At 42.0% G+C, this 20,237-nt stretch overlaps 2 protein-coding genes across 2 annotated transcripts in view; both read left to right on the top strand.

Moving 5' to 3' along the window:
• The window catches only part of PPP1R42 (protein phosphatase 1 regulatory subunit 42), a 27,429-nt gene extending 12,230 nt beyond the window's left edge, over positions 1–15,199 (top strand). The window contains exons 7-9 of the mRNA XM_058032364.1: positions 425–585; positions 14,161–14,246; positions 15,117–15,199. Coding sequence (XP_057888347.1) covers positions 425–585; positions 14,161–14,246; positions 15,117–15,153 — 284 coding nt within the window. The 3' untranslated portion in view covers positions 15,154–15,199. The remainder of the gene's footprint in view (positions 1–424; positions 586–14,160; positions 14,247–15,116) is intronic.
• On the top strand, positions 15,146–20,237 carry TCF24 (transcription factor 24). The gene is made up of 3 exons (XM_058032377.1): positions 15,146–15,208; positions 16,175–16,638; positions 19,301–20,237. The coding sequence occupies exons 2-3, from the start codon at positions 16,192–16,194 to the stop codon at positions 19,412–19,414; spliced, it is 561 nt and encodes a 186-aa protein (XP_057888360.1). The 5' UTR covers positions 15,146–15,208; positions 16,175–16,191; the 3' UTR covers positions 19,415–20,237.

Below are 20,237 nucleotides of genomic sequence, written 5' to 3'. Positions count from 1 at the left end.
ATAAATTAATATGTTATTTTTGAAGACACATGAAGGCTGATGCTCTGCATGCCAGCACCAGCCCTAAAACAGTTGGAGTCTGCTCATTGTTTGGAAGCCATACGTAAAAGGCAATGGTTCTGAAATGGTCTTCTGAATAACTACTGATATAAGGAGGTGCTAATTGAATTTACTCCCTTTCAAATAACTCTACCTGAATGGGAATACCTGTTTTAATATTCACCTTCATCAGTGTTTGCAGCACTTTCTATAACTCCATTCAAACTTTTCTGTTCTCAGTTATCAAATCTGAGGTATTGTACCTTAAGGTTCATTACATTGTTTTCTATAATGAGAAATATTGGAACCTGTGATCAATCACACTGAATATATATGGTTTCACTTGGGATCTTGAATTAATCCTTTTTTTTGTTTGTTTCTGCAGCTGACTTTGAAGTACCTTATTTCACAATTCCTCTTCACCCCAGTCGCCCTGTGAAAGAAAAAAAAGAAAAACCAGATTTTTTAGATTTGGCTCACAAGCAGAAAGGTGAAAGAAAACCTCCGCCAAGAATCCGTGAAAGAAGAAGTCAGGTGAAAACTCAGGTGTGTTTCTCAAACAACTTCCTTTTAGTTATGTTGGTTATTATTTGTCTGAAATAATTTTTTTAACCATGTTGTATTTATTGTCTTTATTTCTTTGAAAGACAGGATAATAGCTTTCAGTTTCTGGTTACAAATCAATGGACTAGCTAATAGCAGTAACTTTAAGGTTGCTAGTTTCTGTCATATGCCTTTAATTGTAATCATTTTCCACAAGGGTAAAATAATGTTGAAGTTAACTCTCAGAAGTAAATTGACGTGTGAGAACCACTGGTGAAGGGTGATGCTGTGGACAGAATTATCTGGAGAAGGAGAAACAATCAATTTTCATCATTACAGCTTACTTCTAACAGCCATGCTCCAGTTTCACCTGTGGCAATAGTATAGTCAAATATTTGGGACCTAATATCACTCCTTCCAGATTTTCAATGCTATTTTTAACCTAACAGTTTTATTACTTATCAGCTGAACTAGCCAACAAAAAACCCACATCATTTATACAATGCTGTCAATAAAATAAATAAATGCATGCAACTGACATAGGCATTTTTTTGTAATTAAATTAGTAAATGTAGTATTCTATTTTACATTCAAGTTAGAATTTATTAGTATGTTTGACAATTTAACCGAGCAATATTTAATGCTATTTTATTTTTGACACCTTACCGCTTTCCATTCTATGAGTTTTGTTTATTCTGATTATTTGTTCTGATTAAAAATAGCTGCCTTTCTGTTGAGAAGGGAAGAAGAATTGCAAATCACAAAGCTCGTCTCTTTCAAATAATAATTTTTGTTCATCACAGGCAATGGATATATTCTGGATGTATTTCTGGAGAAATTGAATTTGTCAAATACGTACCCATTATTGAACTTTTTTTCTTTCTCAGAAAGCACAAAGCAGTGGAGCAGTTAAAAAAAAAGAACTGCAGGAACAATGTATTCATTACTATAAAAAGTAATATTTTTAGTACTATTATAGTTGTACATTATTATTTTCCAGTGAATTGTACAGGCTTCTGAAATTTGGAGTGATACAGACTAATACACATGCCATATAAATGTTGGGATTTTTAAAATTCTATTGTAAGATGGGTTTGTCCACATGCTCAGTGTTCTGTCAGCTTGCATGCCATCTCTATTAGCATCGTGTCTTTTGGGCCAAGCTGAGTAAAACTGTGCTTTGCATTTACCATTCCCCTTAGTCCTGAAAAAGAATGGAACATGTATGCACAATGTCTTTTCTCCTGTAAGACTTTCTGCTATTCCCTTTGAGGCAAAGCATTCTGATTCTGCTTTACAATGGTAACAAGCTGAGCTTTGCTTGGCAAATATTTTCCCAGTATTAAAAATCTGGAATACAATCACGGCTCTGTTGAAATCCCTTTGACCCTAGAAAGGCAAAGAGAGCACCTTCCATACTTGATTGAAATAAAATGTCTATATTTTAATTAATTTACATTTGTAAATTAAACAATTTAATTGATTTTTTTTAACTGTTAATATAGAAGATTTTAGCCTGATTTCACAGAAAGGTTAGAAGAAACTGCAGTCACATTACATGCATTTAATATTTTCTAAAAACTTCTAAATGGGACTTTTATCTTAGATGCTGAAGGTTACTGTACCTTACAATTTCACATCTAATCACTGATCCTGAGATGTATTCTAATCTTGTTAGTAGAGGAATTTCATAGAAGCCAAAGTTTTAAAGTTTTGTGAATTCTTTAGAACATATATTGGGAAAAACCTCAAAACCTCAAAAAATAGAAATATTCATTCTCAGAGCTTATGCAGATATGAAAAAATGACAAATCATAGTATTCCCTTGCCAGATCCACTAATAAAGGATATATGTGAATGTGCTCACAAGTAAAGGAAGGATTTTTTTTCAAACTGAACAAATACCTGTATTGTTTAATTGAAATTCAGTATCAGACCAAAGAAATTAGTGGGTCTTAATCCTGTGTTAGTCAAATAAATTATTCCAACAGATGTTTCCTCTTTCCCTATACATACTAGGTGATGTTTGACCTTGGCAACTGAAAAATAGGCATTAAATACCTTTCTAACATACATCTAAGATCCACTGAGGATTGCTTGTAGCTTGAACAATGAAAAAAGCCACTTATTACTAGATTACTAAAACATGTCATTAATCTTTCCTTTTTGATGATATGAAAACAATAGCAATTTTATATTGAATTTTAAGTTAGTTTTGAACATTCAGAGAAAATTATGTATATTGGCAGGAAGTAATTAAAAGAAACCAAATCACTTAACTATTTTGAAGATACCTAATACCTTCCAATGGGATACACCATTATTAATGTTCCCTGAGTAGAGAAGTTGTTGAAATTTTGATGTTGTAAACTTAATCTGTAACCAGCAGTTTCTGCCCAGATTGCCTTACTCATGGAATTAAATATTGTGGTAGGTATTTGTAGCAATTCAGAATGTGGTGGGAAAGTCACCTTTTGTCCCTCCATTGTATGTTATGGGATTAGCAATGTGGAAATATCCTTAAATTACAGAGTCAGCATGTAATAAATACACTGGATTGTGCCAACTAATCATAAGCTACTCTGCTGCCACCATGCACATTATGAATATTTCAAGTTCTAGTCTAAAAGGAAGGAACTTGCAGTGAACAGTGTCAGTTCTCCCTCTTCTTAGGCAGATGCTTGTATGAACATTGCATTTAAATAATTAAATATTTATCAATGCCCTGAATTGCAGTGATGTGTGTGGTCTGAAATCTACACAGGATAGTGTATATTTGGTAACAGGTAGGAATGTGCATTTTCTGCATGTATACTGGGTTTTTCTTTTTATTAATTTAGCTAGCATCATAATAAATAGAATCATTACAGCCTATTATATGACAGGTTTTTGGGGCGAAATGATACTGGGACTGATAATGGTAATGATGTACACCCAAAACATAAGCTTTGCAATCATACACTTTGCATTACAGAATGGAGCTCTCTTATTTGAGAGAGAGGTGGGGAAATATGTTACCTCTGGGTGACCTAATTCTTGTTTTCTTACTGAATATCAATTTCAGCAAACATCTGAAAATTCAAAAATAAAAAAAATATCCTCAGTCTTAGCTGCAGGAGAAGGAGAAATACAGATTTAAGATATAAACCAGGGCAGTTTTAGCTGTGCACCCTCGAGTTGGTTTTAGCAGCAAAGAGCTTGCAAGCACTCCAAATGTATTCAGAATTAGGTGCATTAAATACTTTGAGATAGCAGCTGGAGCACTTTGCCAGCGCTGAGAGCATGCTTAGAACAGACAGGGAGTGCCTTTTCTCTCTGCCCTCTCACTGCCTTTCCTTAGTGATGGTGTTGAAGGAAAAATGTAAACATTTCTTAGTGAGGTCTACAAAGCACCAATCAGCATTTAGTGCTGAGGGCTGTGGAAGAGAAATGTAAGGAATTTACTTGCTGTTGAATTATTCAGCCATGACATAGGATATGAAAGGAGTCACCATAATGCTAGATAAAGTGTAAGGATAAAGAGATAAAGTGAAGTAGTGAAGTTCTGAAATTAAATAGGATTGCTGAAGTAGAGCCATTTGAATGAAGGTCAGGTATTAGAAGTTTCTGGTTACTGTGGCCCATGTAAAGTCTCAGCAGGCAATTCAGCCAGTTTTAGTGGTTGGTTCCCCCTTTTTTTTTTTTTTTTTTTTTTTTTTTTTTTTTTTTTTTTTTTGTGGAGAATATGCACTACCTGTTAAAGTGAGTTTAAATACTTTTGAAGAGACATTTTTGGTATCCATATTTACAGCCGTGCTGAATATGGTGCTGGATGATTCTCCCCATGATCGTTCATACTCTGCTCAGAAGCAAAAATATAACTGTCTTCACAAACATACAAGACACAAACAATGGCATTCTGTCTAAACTTCTTTCAGTAGTGATAATTTTTAAAAACCAAGAAAAAGTAGGTCTACTATATGCTAAAACTGTAGTACTTAGCAGTGCCACGTCATCCAGTGTCCTAAAGGCAGTGACAAAGGGCATCCCTTTTTCCTGTCCCCGCTCCAGTTCCCTGTGCCCAAGGCTGAGGAGGAGTAAGGATCTAAGCTGTGCTGGCAGAACACGTGCACAGACCCCCTGTGCCCTTGAGAAGAGTACATTCTTTCAAAGCAGACAGAGAGCATGTTAGCTGGTGAGCAGATTGCCAGCTAGACTGTGATACTCCTACATGTCTGGCTGGCCAGAATGAGCACAGGCACGTTCTTGCTGGGCAATCTGGCAGCAGCACATTTGCTTGCAATAGTCTGCTCCCTGTGCCAGGAGATAGGGGCTGTTCCTGGACGTTTAGAAGACCAAATGGCACATGTGACTTGTCAGCAACTTACGAGGGCACATCTGGGGCTGCAGGCTGTCAGATGCTCTCAAGAACATTGAAACCCAGACTGTCTGAAGCATTCTGCATAAAATACATGAATATTTAGAAAGCTTTAGGTCGGAAGATCATTGAATCCAACCATAAGTCAGTAACACTTTAAACAGAATGCAGAATGAGAGGGGACTACTTAGTGATGTTAGTGTGAGTTGTGTCTTGTAACTGGGTCCATCAAGACTGTATCAGGAATTAAATACTATTTTAGGATGATAAACAAAAAGCAAACTCAGATCTTTGCCTATCTATTTTTCAGGTCTACACGCTCACCCTAATAGTTTCTAGATAAATGAAACATTCAGTATGCAGTATTTATTTTTTCCCCATCCTTAAATCTTTGTTGTCAGTACTTTTAGAGTACTGTTGAGATAAAACCTCAAAACTTCATAACATTTTTGGTCTGCTGTATTAGCATTGCACATTTTTTATTGTGTAACTGACAAAATTATAAATATCCTTTTAATAACAAAAATGTGAATCTAATTAGAAAATTGTTAAAGAAGTAATGCTGTGGTTTTAGGTTTTTAAAATACATAACTACATGGGAGTTGGAAAAAGTAATTTGAGGTTTAAATAAAGACTGCTGCTTGAATAGGAATATATAAATAAATTCTGTCATTTCAGTATAATTCTGTTGAAGTCAGTTCCAATAATCTAATTTACTGCAATAATATAAACACTCTTTCAATATTTGCCTTCCTGTACCCTGTCTCACATTATGTAGGCACACTCCCCTCTCTGAAAAGTTGAAAGCAGCTGCTTTAACAAAGTTGAGGTGAAAACACAGTCACTGCGCCCTCATCTAGCAAGATTAGCTGCTACATTTTGGAGGACAGCACTGCAACCACTAATTCCTTCGTAGCAGCTATACCTCCTCAAATTCACTTCCAACCCCTTGGGATGTATCCCATCCAGTTGCAAAGACTTGGATATGTCAGATTTGCCTTAGTGGTTCCTAAATTGGTCATCACCTACTGTTGGTAGAATTTCTCCCCACCAGAAAGTAGGACCTAAGAGGTGTGAGACCAGGCCAGTAAAGATTCCGGTGCTTTTAGAGCTTTCACAGTGCTGTTAGTGTGTCACTATGTTAGAAGTACCAAAAGGAAAAAAATAGACATCATTGCCCAAATACCTTCCTTTGATAATGCTGTTACCATAATCAGAATATATGTAAACACACAGTGTTTGAGTTACTGATCTAAAGCTCATATTTGAACTTTCAACCCATAGCCAATGAAAAAATCCTGTTTTTTTCTAATGCTGTATTATTTGTTTCTATATGCAGGTATAAAGCAGTACACAGCACTGCCTGTGATACAGCTTTAAAAGCCATACAGTTCAAAAGTCCTGAGATAGACAGGAGGAAAAATAGCCAGAAATCTGTCAGTGTTCAAGATGTGCCCATTGATTTTTCAGGATGAGGACTCAGACATGATCTATTAATATGGGATAGTTATGTGATTGTATTCAGAGTGTAACTGGTAAAAGTTAAGTGCAACTGAAAGGCTATCTTCCCTGTTTTTATTATTTTTTATCTCAGTGGGGTGTGCAAAGTAGCTATCCTGACTAACAGAGCTCTGAGGCAAAATGATTAATTATGTGAACCTGATTATTTACAGTCACAAAATTATAAATGCTATATATTGTAACTGGAAACAATACTTTTTACTTTGCTAGGGAAAAAAAAACCCAGTGTTTTTATTTTAAGTCACTTGGCCTTGAAGAATTCTAGGAATTCACTGCTAAAAGAGTTGTGTTTAAGCCTTACCTCTTCAATCAAACTACACTGTAACCAGACACTACAGAAATGACTGACTACATCTTTCTGTTCTCTTAATTCTGAGCAGAATTAATTGCTGCATCAAAACCAAGATAAATTCAAGCCAGCTGTGAAATGATCCATGTAATAGACTAATACTTTAAATCAAAAAGAGTTTTTAATCAATAAGCTCTTCCTTTCTTGGAGAGTTAATATGTTAGACTGCCATAGTAACCACTGATTACACGTCCAGTAAAGTTGGGTATAATCAGTTACACTTAGTTTGTAGGAAAATATTTGGGAATAAAAGACTGACTCTTATCTGATTTCATTTATATGAGAAATTGTTTTGATTATTAATAAGATTTTTTTTTCTTATAGGACTTGAAAATTAAAGTATTTGGTACACATTTATGTAGGAAAAATGGTTAACACCATTTCTGTCCATGGAAAAAGTAATTTTTGTAATAAAGGGATGTACAATACCCTAAATAGACAGATTCTGTCAATTCAGAATATTCTGGTTTCAGATTTGGCATTGGGAAGAAAAACAAAAGGGCTTTCACTGCAGCAGCCAGTAATCTTGCAATAGTTAAAGATCTTTTTTTCTAATCAGCAGCATTTGATAACATTGCTTATCATTGTTATAGAAATGTGGAGTGCTCCCAGGAAGTGTAAATGACAACAGGAGCAATAGGTGCTTTTGTGGGGCTGTGACATGAAGATCTCACCTGTCTCCTCTGATCTCTCTGATGTAGGTTGAGGAGGAATCTGAAGCAACAACATAATTGTTTGAATTTTAAAAGCCAGAAGTTACAGGACGTGAAGATTTGGTCATTATTGATTTTCCTTTTTTTCCCTCAAAGCTTACAAAGAAAGATATTGGTGTCCCTTTGGATATGTTGCCTGTGTCTTTTTAATCTCAAAACCAGACAAAATTATGTTGAACTTAACACTGCTTTCTAAGAACATTTAGAAAAAGAAGGGGCCTGCCTATTTATTTAGAAGCAATGTTTGTCTCAAAAGCATGTAAAAACATCAGCACATGCTAGGTTAAACTGGTTGCCTAATTGTTAAGCTTCCTCAAGAAATGAACTGGTTTTAGCCAGTGCCTTACCTGGCAGATGCTTCTTTCCCTACGTGGCACCCAGCAGATGTGCAGAGACGTGTTCACAGCAGAGTCATGGAGCCTTTAAGTTTGAAGAAGACCTCTAGGATCATGCAGTCCAACTGTAAACCTAACACTGCCATATTCACCACTAAACCATGGTGTGGTGAACACCAAACCACACATCTGCACCTTTTTTAACATTTCCAGGGATGGTAGTTCCACCATTTCCCTGGACAGCCTGTTCCAATGCTTGACCACCTTTCCAAAAAGAATTTTTTCTCAACAGCCCTAAACCCTCCCTGGTGCAACTTCAGGCCATTTCCTCTTGTCCTGTTACTTGTTACTTCAGAGAAAAAAACAGCCCCCACCTGTCCACAACCTCCTTTCAAGCAGAAAAAAGCTATTAGCACATGATTTTTGAAAAGATCTGTAGTCCTAAAAACTAATCTCCATCATTTGGATTTTTCCAAGTTCTGGTGAATATTGTGGAGCACTTAGCAGAGGAGGCACGAGAAGATTCATGATGTCTGTGCTGATTAATTTTTTGATTGAGAGTATCGTTCATTAATTTAACTTCAAATTCTGCTTGCTTGGCAGCTTTGGACTAGTTTGAGTAATTAAATAAATGCTTGAGACTTGAGAGATATAGGGAAATTCCAATCCTACAGGTAAGGAAAGGAAAGCCCGGATTACAAATTGCCCCTGGGAAAAGACCTTCCCTAGTGCAGTTTCTCTGTGTGAATGGCAGCTCAGCAGCTTGTGCTTACAGCCCTCTCTGAAATAAGAAAGGAATTTATCCTGAATAAGGAAATCAGGATCTGTCTTTTTGCATGGAATGTTTTGTGTATTTTGTGAACATTTATAAAGATAATGTGGTAGAGATGATTAAAATACATTTAACTCCTGCATGCATTCTCCCCTTGAAAAACAAGATCTTCATTATAAAGAACAAGATTTCCAAAGCTAAGACAGTAAATGAGTGGGGCTGTAACTCTGAGGTGCCAGTGTTTCTGTTAAAGTGTTGAGGTTTAACCCCAGCCAGCATCCAAACCCACACAGCCACTCACTCACTCTCCCCGTTGGGACTGGGAAAAGAATAGGAAGGGAAGAAGCTGGAAAACTCATGGATTGATATAAGGACAGTTTAATAGGGAAAGCAAAAGCCACACATGTAAGCAGAGCAAACCAAGGAACTTAGTCACCACTTCCCATGGGCAGGCAGGTGTTCAGCCATTGCCAGGAAACCAGGGGCTCATCACATGCTATGGTTACTTGGGAAGGCTAACACCAAACATCCAAACATCCTCCTGCTTCCTCCTTCTTCCCCTAGTTCAGATACTGAACGTGATATCATATGGAATGGGATATTCCTTTGGTCAGTTGGGATCACCTGTCCCAACTTGCCACATTGGCAGTTCCCATGTCCCCAGTCTCCTCACCAGCACGGTGGTATGAAAAGCAGAAAAGACCTCATCTCTGTGTTAGCTCTGCTCAGCAATAACAAAAACATCTTTAGATTATCAACCCTCTGTTCAGTACTAATCCAAAATACAGCCCCATACCGGCCACTGTGAAGAAAATTAACTCTACCCCAGTCCAAAGCAGCCTATAAGGCTGGTGAGTCATTTGCCTACAAAATCAGAACATTCCAAACACGAAATAAAGCTCAGATGTGTAGCTGTTAGTCCCTTACTGAAATCACTACTAACCAAGTACTGATACTTCTTGTTCTAGCTGTAGTCACAATGATATTCAGGTTGAGAAGGACAGACAAGCATACATTAAAAATAAAACTTGATTATTTAATTTCCAAAGAAGAATGTCAGTAGTGTTGATGAGCATGTTCACAGTGTCAGCTGCTGATTGCTGACTCAAAGCAGCACATGAGGAAGTCACTGTCTGATCTCTATATCATGGTATTACCTTTGCATCTTACACTTCTCTCTGCCTTATGCACCCCCATTTAAAGCTATTTAAGGGTTTGTTACTATTTGTTAATGTGGGTTATGCTGTGTAAGCCACCTGGAGCATCGCATACTTTTCACAGGTTCTGAGTATTTCTGAATTAAAGATTTTAACTTCTTATATGATAAATAAAACATTGAAGACCTGAATTAACTACTCCCAATGCAACATGTGCCATGAGGTTTCACAGAGAGAATCCCACAAGCAACTCAAGTCAAAATACACAAAGCAAAGCCCTAAGAAAGTCTCGATACCCTGGTCTAACACTTGTGTACACACACACAGACACATACACATACACAGAATGGACCCCTCTTGATACTACATATTTTAAATACATTTTTAAAGTAATTACTACTGAGAAAATGCTATAAGAAGTGTATTGACACACTGTAATATGGCACACATTTAACATAACTGTGGAATATGCTATGGTTCTACAGTACATTATCAACATGGCATTTGAAACAAGGTGGGGGAAAGTATTTAACTGGAAATCTTCAAGATATTTATTTGGATTTGGAATCCATTATGCTAAGATTTCCCCAAGACGCAAAAATTGTGAACTGCAGCTTATTTTCATTCTCCTGCCTTTGATTTGCTCCCAGGCTACATCTGGAATCTGTGGGACCTGAGCAGGTACAATCTGTGTGTGGCTTCCTGCCGGAGCTGTTTTACTCAGACAAGCAATGCTTCTCTTAGTTTCTGTCAGAAGCACCAATAGCTGCTGCACTGTACCAGCAGGCAAGGACACTTGAGAAATCCTTATACAGAAATGGGAATGGGAGAAAATTAACAAATTGGAAAGAAATACCCTGAATGTTTGTGCTGAATTGTAGCCATAAAACCAGAAACTAATTTGACATAAAGGGAGCAGAGTGTACCTGGAAAGACGTCGTTCTGTCTGTGGTAGAACTTCTTCTTACCTAAATCACACTGGAAATCTATGACTCTGGCAGTTTTCAGATTTGAGATATACTGTGGACAGTAAGGCAGGAAAAGTAATTCTCAGTCATTTGTCTGGGAAAGAAGAAGAAGAAACAGCTGCAGCCATTTGTTACAGCTTTAGATTTGAACAGTGGGTTGGTACAAGAAAATAATCACTGGATGTCTTTGTGCTTATAACAGAGGTGTCATCTGATGGGAGAAAGTCTTGATGGAGCAAAGAACAACTATTTCTACATTTCTATCTCTTTGGGTTTTTAAAATGCATCTAAAGCACCCCTTTTTTGGTCACAAGGCTAGCAGCCAGAGTGGTGTCTCCAAACACTGCTCAATTTCTTACTGTGCAATCTCCCTAATCGCACTCTGCAGTAAGGTGGATTTGGTGTTGTCTAAAGATGGTAATGGGAGTTCCACCACCACTTCTCTTCCAACGCCTTCCACTGGATTTCCTGCACTGAGGCAGAAGTCTGTGTACAGTGGGAAACTCAAAAAATACTGTGTCATTAATCCAATCAGAGCAGAGAGGAGCACAGCACTCACAATCTGCTAATTTAGGGTGGCTGGGAAGTCTCAGGGTGTTGGGACACCTGCTGTCAAGTTCTCTTTCAGTGACATAGTTGAGCATCCCATGGCCTAGTGAGGAGAAGTCCTCCTTGAGCAGGCATTTTTTAGTTCTCCTTAGTAGGCATTTTCTGGGCAGACTGAGAAATCTCCTTGGGATGTGGGAGAGCTGGTCCTCAGAGCTGTGCGCTGGAAGGCAAATCTCCCTGCTCCCTAGGGAGTCTGGGATCAGTTCTTCCACATCACATCACAGAGTCAGAGTGTTTTCAGTACAAGCTTAAGGATATGTTCCTTAAGCAAGAGCTGCTTGTTTGAGCCCCAGAAGCTGATTGAGCAGAGGGATGTCTGTCGAGTGCATTTTGAAGAGGTTATGACTGCAGAAAGGATTCAGCAATGCTCACTTGGGCTGGAGGCAGCCCTGGAAACCTTGGGGCCACAAAAACATGGCTTATCAGGGCTGCTGGGAGGCTCCTCCACTGTCCTCCAGAGAAGCAGTGTCTTCATTGCTTTGCACCCGGCGGCCAAAGGATGATCTGTGGTGCCGCTGAAGTCCATCATCGTGCCCCTGTACGTACTGACAAGAGTAGCTTTTGTCAGAGTGGCTCCTCATGGCTCAAGGGAAACCCCCACCGAGGCTGCCAGCACCAGGCAGAGGTAAACGTTGAGGCACAGTTTCAGGACTTAGAAATACAGATGAATTAAGTACTTAACTTAGAATTTCGTGCTTAAATTCAGAACCGACAGCATTCCTTGCCATCCAGCCCTCTCGGCCCGGCGGAGGCGGCTGCTCAGGGCTGTGGATGTCAGCCAGAGGGCAGCAATCGCGGCGGGGCCGGGCGGGGCAGGTCCCGCCCGCTCTCCCAGCGCGGCGCTGGTGGAATTCTCGGGCCGGGCACTTTGGCCGGGATGCGCGGGCGCTGCCGGGCCGGGCCGGGCGGGGATGGAGGCAGGTGTCCGGCTCCCTCAGCGCCGCTCCCGCCCCGCCGGGTCTCACCGGGCTCCTGCCTTCCCGGCCCTTCTAATTATCGCTAAACTTTAAGTCCTTAATTTTCTTGGCGGCAAACCCGGTAACGAATCGCTCAGACTTTGTTTTTCCACTGCTCCCGAGGCTTGATTTATTGTGTCTCTCTTATCGCACAATCGGGCTTCGTTCAAAATGTTATTCTGGGCTAATTCCATACCCCGGTATTTATTTTGATTGTCCCTTCTCATTAGCGTTACTGATTTCTAATCGCTCCCCGTTCCCGGTTAAATCCCCTCTCTCTGCCCGCCCCGGCTCGCCTCTTCCACCCCGTTCGTGTTTCCATCCCGTGCCCGTCAGCCAGGACCCGCTGCCCCGCGGCTGCGGACGGAGCCTCGCCCGGGGGAGCCCGCTCCGCCCGGGAACATCCGCGAGCCGGAGATGCGGCGGCGGAGCCAAGAGAAAGGGCTCGCTTTGAACAGGGCATCGCCCGAGCTCCCAGCCCAGCGATTAAATTTCTCTCCTCCAGCAACACCGTTACTTTATCCTAAGAAAAACAGCGCGAGCGGGGCGAGCGGCGGCGGGACCCGCACGGAGCCGGAGCCGGGCGCGGGGGAGGGCGGGGGTCGAGGGGAGCGGGAGGCGATGCCGCCCCGACAGCTCCGTGATTGATGACCCACCCGCCCGCGAAGGGGCGGTCGCTGTCGCCCAGGCTGGAGGGGGGAGCCCGGGGATCAGGTACGACACAGCCCCGCCGCACCCACGGCCACGACGGCTTAAAAACACCGCGGCCGGACGGGACGGGACGGGACGGGACGGGACGGGACGGGACGGGACGGGACGGAGGCGCTGGGACCCGGCAGCGGGCGGGAGCGGTAAGTTCATCCCCGGGCGGGCACCGCGGGGTCCTGCCGGCCAGCCGGGATGCGGGACCGGGACGCAGCAGCCGGCGGGGCCGTGGGCGCCGGTGCTGCCCCGCACAGCGACAGCGAGCTCCTGTTTCTCTGCGCCGGAGAAAGGGCTTTCGGTACTTGTTACCGGAGTTACACGGAGGGCAAGGCCGTTTTAAACCCGATGCAAAATAATTCGGATTCACCGTGTTTTGCCCCCTAAGGAGCAACGGAAAAGTTCATCTAAGGTTTCCACCTTTTGTTTTCAGTTTGTGCGCTCTGCTCTGGCGTTTTCCATCTTCTCCTTGTCTGCATGGGCAGCTTGCTTTCATCGCCATTTCATTCACACAGAATATAAGACTAAAATAAGTGTTGTGCTGGGGGTTTTTTTGGTAAAAGATGTCAAACCAATCATGTCTTTGTAGTGTCATGTAAAATACAAATGCATCTGCATGCATTAGAAATAGTGCACTAGAAGTGCTTTAGAAACAACACAAATGCTTTAACTTACTTTCACAGCCCTGTCCTCAACTCTCTCAGCATACCAGGTGGCAAGTGGGTGCTTGCAAAAATTACTGCGATTACTTTAAAAACCAAACATTTTTCTTGTAAAATTTTAAAAGGCAAAATGACTGTTGCCCAGAGGATTTTCATTTACTTTAGTTTTTAGCAGCATTTTTTGGACCATGAGGTTTTGGCAATGCCTGAGTTTGAAGCACCTGGAATGAATGTCCTGATTACTCCGGGGAGAAGAATGATGCTGCCCGGTCCCAGCGTGCGACAGAAGTGATGCTGGCTGTGGATCCAGGAACCACCATGATTTGACTATGCATATGTACATACCTACTACAGATCCTTTGTTTGGTGTAGCATATTTTCCCAGGCTATTTGCTGTTTGTCTGACAGCAGAGACATTTAATTCAGAGTGAAATCTCTCATTTCCACAGCTGAAATTTAGTACTTTTTTTCCCATAGGCCCAGGATTTTATCTCATATAGATGTGAAGCTCCTAAACCAGAGACTCCTATTTCCAAGGGCATCCAAGGAGATGAGGTTTTTAGGTATGTACATTACTATGTACTGTATGTCACTCATTGTAATTTCAATTCTAAATGTGAATATACACCAGCACAGCAAAACCAAAGTGTGTGTAAAGCAGCCCTAGTCCTGCATTTCAGTAGAGGAGCAGGTATTTTTGCTAACCCAGTCTGTCCCTATCCTGCTGTTAAACATAAGTTGTTAGATTCTTTTTCTTAGTGCCAGTGAAGATCACTGTAATTATCTGAAATGAATGTCTTGATGTCCATTTCCACAATGATGATTTTTTTAAAACTAAAATGCATCCAGATCTGACTATGCCTTAACACAAACACCAACAAAAAAGCACATAATGATTTTTTTTAAAGTTAGAGACAATAGCCAATGTAAAGACCATTTTTCAGCCCTCACTCAAGACGAGCTTATGGAGTTTTAATGTAAGATTTATTTTATACTAATCATAAACACCACAATAAAAAGAATAGTAAATTTTTTTTTTCGTTTGGTTTAGAGTTATAATGTGCATAGAACATTTCACAAATAATTTCAGTCTAAACTGTACTGCTACTGAAGAGACCATTACATGATAATACTCTGTGAGCCACATTAATAGCAAATTAATCACAATTACCCAAAATAATAACAATTAAAAAAATCTCCTAAATACCATCAAATTGTAGCATTGCAAAAAGGTTTATTTAGAAACCTTTCCTTGTCTTTGATAGAAATCTTTAACCTCAGTATGTGCTTGAAATGCTCTGCAATATCAAGAGCTAATTCTTGTAAATGTATATATTCAGCCATTTATGTGCCTCAATGTTATTTAAACTATTAATTACACGGTATTTGGATGAAATGAAAAGGTTTAATAACCTATTCCTGCCCTTGTCTAGCCAGGCTGTCACAGGAACAGACACTCCTAGCACGTGAAAGCCAGGATCTGGGACACCCACGAGGGCTGCTTGGCTGAGGGCAACAGGATCAGGTATTATTCCAGCTAAGAAGTGCTGCACTTTGGGGAATATTGATAGAATTGCATTTTTCTGTGAAACTGAATGAATTAAAGGACTGTGAGTTGTATTACAGGCAGAGCTGACAGACCATCCTCATAAAAAGCTGAAAAAGACCTTAAGGTCACTGTTTTCAGCTTTTCTTTAAATTTTTTATTGATGTTTTCAAAAGGTTATTTTGCCCCCCAATGGCCAAAATACATCTTACAAAATTCTTTTGAAGTTTGAAAATGTAGATGAGAAAGGATAAGCATGCAATTTCTTTAGTAAGGTTAGGGGTGGGAGGACAGGAGAAGTCAGTTCCTGATCCTTTAAAATTATGGGTCAAATTTTGCCCTTCAAAAACTGAGTCCATGCTCTGTAGCTTCACTTATTGATGCATTTGAAAATTATATTTTTCTTTCCATAGTCCATGGAGCACTGATCACCTGTTCATAAAATGATTGCAGTGAAAATAGAAAATACAGAAAAATATAGTATACATAGAAAATATACTAACAGTATAGAAAATATAGAAAAATATAGTTTATATGGAAAATATACTAAGAGTTCCACATCCCAAATCATAGAGCTTTAAAAACTGCCTTTAGCATAATTTTTAGTTGATTATAAATGGAAACTAATGTGGCAGTGCCTCTGGGTGGTGCCTGTTGAGTTTTCTCAGAAGTCATCTCTGGGCTATGAGTGACTCCAAAAAGTTGCTCTGTGTAATCTTGCCAAAAAAATCAAATACTAATTGTTGCGGAGATTTTAACTTCTGTTCTGTACCCCAGGGTGATGCCGAATTTGTAAGCACCGAGTGGGAAAGCGGCTCACAGAGCTGCATTCCAGCTTTTCCCAGCTCAGGCAGTGCCGGCCTTTCTGACCATCCTCATTTTCAGAACGCGCTAGCTCCGGCTCACCGCGGCATCTTACTGTGGAGCTGCTCTCGTTGCTTGCAGGACCCTCCCTGCCGGGGATGGACTGCGGACACTCGGCCGAGAGCAGCGAGGAGATTTCCAGCCCGGGGGCCGAGCCCGATTCCTCTGCCGGCAGCAGCGCTTGCTGCCCGCCGCTGGCGGCCGCGCCGCGGGCCGCTCCCGGTGCCGCTCCCGGTGCCGCTCCCGGTGCCGGTGCCGCTCCCGGTGCCAGTGCCGCTCCCGGTGCCGCTCCCGCTCCGGGCCGCCCCGCCGCCGCCAACGCGGCCCGGGAGCGCAGCCGGGTGCAGACCCTGCGGCACGCCTTCCTCCAGCTGCAGAAGACCCTGCCCTCGGTGCCGCCCGACACCAAGCTCTCCAAGCTGGACGTGCTCCTCCTGGCCACCACCTACATCGCGCACCTCACCCGCAGCCTGCAGGATGAGGAGGAGACACCGGGAGAGGGCCTGGGCACCCTGCGAGGGGATGGGTACCTGCACCCTGTCAAGGTAGGGAGCTGAGGGACAGCCACCACCTTCGGTCAGTGAGTGAGTACACTGGCCTTGGACATGCAGTTGAAACTAAAGATTTCACGTCCTTGTACCTCGCCTAGAGGTATTACATGGAAGTTCTGCCTGGACTAACCGCTGTGCTCAGGTCTTGGGGGTCTGATGGAAATATTTTGGAGCTTTGTTCCTCCAGCTTCAGGAACTTTGCACCAAAATATCAAATCTTGTGTAGATCCAAACCTGTGTTTTGGAAATGAAGGTCAGCACCGCAGGAGTCCTTGCATCTTCTTGGTCCTCGTGTGGAAACCTTGATGACCCTGAGGGACCCAATGGATCCTGCTGTGGGGGGTGTATGCAGTGAGGTGACACTGTCCCACAGCTGTGAGGGCTCTATGTGGGGAGGTGACACTGTCCCACAGCTCTGAGGGCTCTATGTGGGGAGGTGACACTGTCCCACAGCTCTGAGGGCTCTGTGTGGGGAGGTGACACTGTCCCAACACTGTCCCACAGCTGTGAGGGGTCTACGTGGGGAGGTGACACTGTCCCACAGCTGTGAATGGTGTATGTAGGAAGGTGACACTGTCCCAACACTGTCCCACAGCACTGAGGGGTGTATGTATGTGCTGAGGTGACACTGTCCCAACACTGTCCCACAGCAGTGACCCAGCATGGCTGGGCCTGCTTTGGTTCTGCGGCCTCACCAGCCCAGTGCCCACAGCAGTGTTAATTACCAGCCATGTGTTAATTACTCCATGAAAGTGCTCTACTGAAACTTTTCTCTGGTTGGTATACACTCTTCCCTTTGTCAAACAAAAATCACAGGGATGCAGAGGGGATGAGAGAGGGGAACTGCTCTTGGAGAGGAGCGGGCTGGAAACTGTTTCCAAATGCAGCGCTCACTGACTGATGGGGCTCAGACACCGCCGGGTGTTTTCTTTGGCTCTGCTCACAGGGAGTGAGTTAGAGCACTGGGGTGTTTGCTTTCCTTTTTAGGAGTCTGAATTTAGAATGATTTAATTAAGATTAATTTGTGAAGTAATCTCTAATTTCTAAAAAGTGCCTAATTCACAGAGAGTTCCTTGTTCACAATGTTGGTTGCTATATTTTACAGTATGATGTGAATGTAGGCTTCTGAGGCCATTTAAATGATTAGCAGACTCATAAAGAAAGCAAAACCTCTATATCAATTAGAAGATGGCCATAATTTAAGTAAAAAAAATACTGTGATGTATTTCAAAATTATTTCAAAATAGCTTCTGTTACTTCCCTCTGTCAGAGTGAAAGGACACAGGTCTCATGGCACTTTTTATCGAGCTGCCAACTACTACTGGCAGAAAAATACTTTTGAATAGTTATTACAGCAGTTAAATGATCCAGATGCCCATTTCCCAGGCTACTGGAAGAGAGTAATGCTGGATTCACCTAAGCAATTATTTTTTAATGAATATGTTTGATGAATGTGTCACAGTCAAATCCTAGTATGTGCTTCAAAAACCCCAAAACGCAGGATATGAGACAACCTTTAGAGATAAAATCTTTAACTAAACTGATAGATTAAGCATAGTAAATGCAAATAGTGAGGAAAGTTAAATATTCAAGTACAGTTGTGTGTACATTAATTGAAAAGTATAGTTATTGGCTTTGAACTTGGATGGTTTATTAGTGACAAACTCTTAACATCACATTTGAAATGAAATTGCTGAATGAGATCACACCGTCTTTCTAAGTGAGAATATGCTGCTGCTTTAGGTTTTTGAACAGAAGAGCTGAGATTTATCTGCAGTATTATTAAGTGCCCTTTACCCACAGGAAAGGTGCCAGTCTGTTCCCAAAAGAGTCTTTAAAAAACTGCATTCTTTTGGAACAATGTGCTGGCTGCATTTCAGGCATTTCTGCATCCAATGTGTGTAACAAGTTGTCTCTTCAAGCACCCACCTCTCTAATAGCGACCCTGGCACAGCAAACAGAGCGGATGCTCCCTCCCAAGTTCTGGGTGCCCAGCTGCAGCCACCTGCACCACAGGGCTGCTTGCAGTGAGAAACTTGCTGGGGTTAGAAACTCAAGCTGTCAGAATAAGTATTTAACACCAAGACCAACTGATGATTCCAAAAATCAGCGAGTGTAGAGATGAGCTGCGCCATCTGAAACAGCTGGAGCTGACAAGAACGAGATGCTGAGAGTGCTGAAGACTGCCAAGGTGCAATTACATTAAATTCCCTTAGGCTCACAGCCTTCAGCAGCAGCCCCTGTGGTGCTGTGGGGCCCAGCCAGCAGGGATGGCTGTGCCCATGGGGCTGCAATCCCTGCAGGTGCAGGTGTATCCCTGTAGCATCCCTGGTGCCTTGAGAGGGAATTCTTTGTTTTATTCTAACAGAACATCTGTGACACAAACTGAGCTTGGCTGACTGACCAGCACAGCCTGCTGGGGCATGGCAGGGTTGGGAGCTGTGCATAACAATTAATTACCAAAGCAAATATCCAGGCTGAGCTCCAAACAAGCTCCAAACGTTTCTCCATCAAATGACACAACAGGAACTGTTTGGTGATAACAAGAGTTTCCTATTTTCTCGTACTGTGATTCCATCAAACCTTTGCTGAGAAGTGCAGCTGGAGTGCAGAGATGCCAGGTGTCTCAGTGCTGTGCTTGTCTCCTCTCTTGCAGAAGTGGCCCATGCGTTCCAGGCTGTACATTGGAGCCACGGGACAGTTTCTGACTCACTCGGCACAAGGAGACAGCGCAAACCATGGGGAAACATCAACATCTTCACAGATCTAACCTCCCTTCTTGCTTTGAAAAAAATGGTTATTTATTACACCTTATATAAATATATATTTAAGTTAAAAAAACAGTATCTACAGACAAACTGTAATTGCTGAAATGCTGTTTGTAGAGGAGAAGGAATTGATTCTGAAATATAATTAATACCTCATTAAGTTAACGTGACACATCATTGGTTTCTGTCACTGCTGCCATCTGAATGAGGGGAGCTGGTGGTGACTGCAGCCAGCACCAATCCCAGCAGCAGCAGCAGCCAAGAGCTGCCAGCAGAGTCAGGTATCCTTGTCCTCTCTGGGACAAGTGCTGAGACAAAGGAGAGGAGGAGTTATGTGCTAATGGCCAAGTACAGGGCAAAACAGGCAACTGTAATCCCACACAGACTTTCTCCACTGCTCAAAGCCGATGCAGAAATCCCCTGACCACAGCTGTCAGGTCAGGGCTCCAGCCATCCGAGAGTCCTACGCGTTTGTAGCTATTGCTGGGAGTATGGATGCATGTTCATGGAGTAAAAATGTGCTGAAACCCATCCCTCCTGCACAGAGTGCTGCAGTTTGGGCACTGCTTGTACCCACCCAGGACTGTGCTGCATCTTACACAGGGCTCAGGCTGGGTTTGCTCCCCCGGCACAGCCACGTCTGCTCACCACACCACGGCTCATTTCATTTAAGGGGTTCACGTGCTGGAGCAGGTGAATCCAAAGTGTTGGCTTGTTCACTTAAACATCTGTATTTCGGTAAGAAAAAAGTTGAAACTAAATGCACAAATGTCATCCTTTCTATCTGTTCTGTAAAACACTGTACTTCTCATATGGTTTGTTATT

This window comes from Melospiza georgiana, chromosome 1 (assembly GCF_028018845.1).
Source record: "Melospiza georgiana isolate bMelGeo1 chromosome 1, bMelGeo1.pri, whole genome shotgun sequence".
Lineage (NCBI taxonomy): Eukaryota > Metazoa > Chordata > Aves > Passeriformes > Passerellidae > Melospiza > Melospiza georgiana.
This window is presented reverse-complemented; position numbering and strand designations above follow the sequence as displayed.

Coding starts and splice junctions, on each gene's coding strand:
- TCF24 (XM_058032377.1), top strand. CDS start 16,192: ATGGACTGCGGACACTCGGCCGAGAGCAGCGAGGAGATTTCCAGCCCG. Junction 16,639..19,300: donor GGTACCTGCACCCTGTCAAG/GTAGGGAGCTGA, acceptor CCTCTCTTGCAG/AAGTGGCCCATGCGTTCCAG.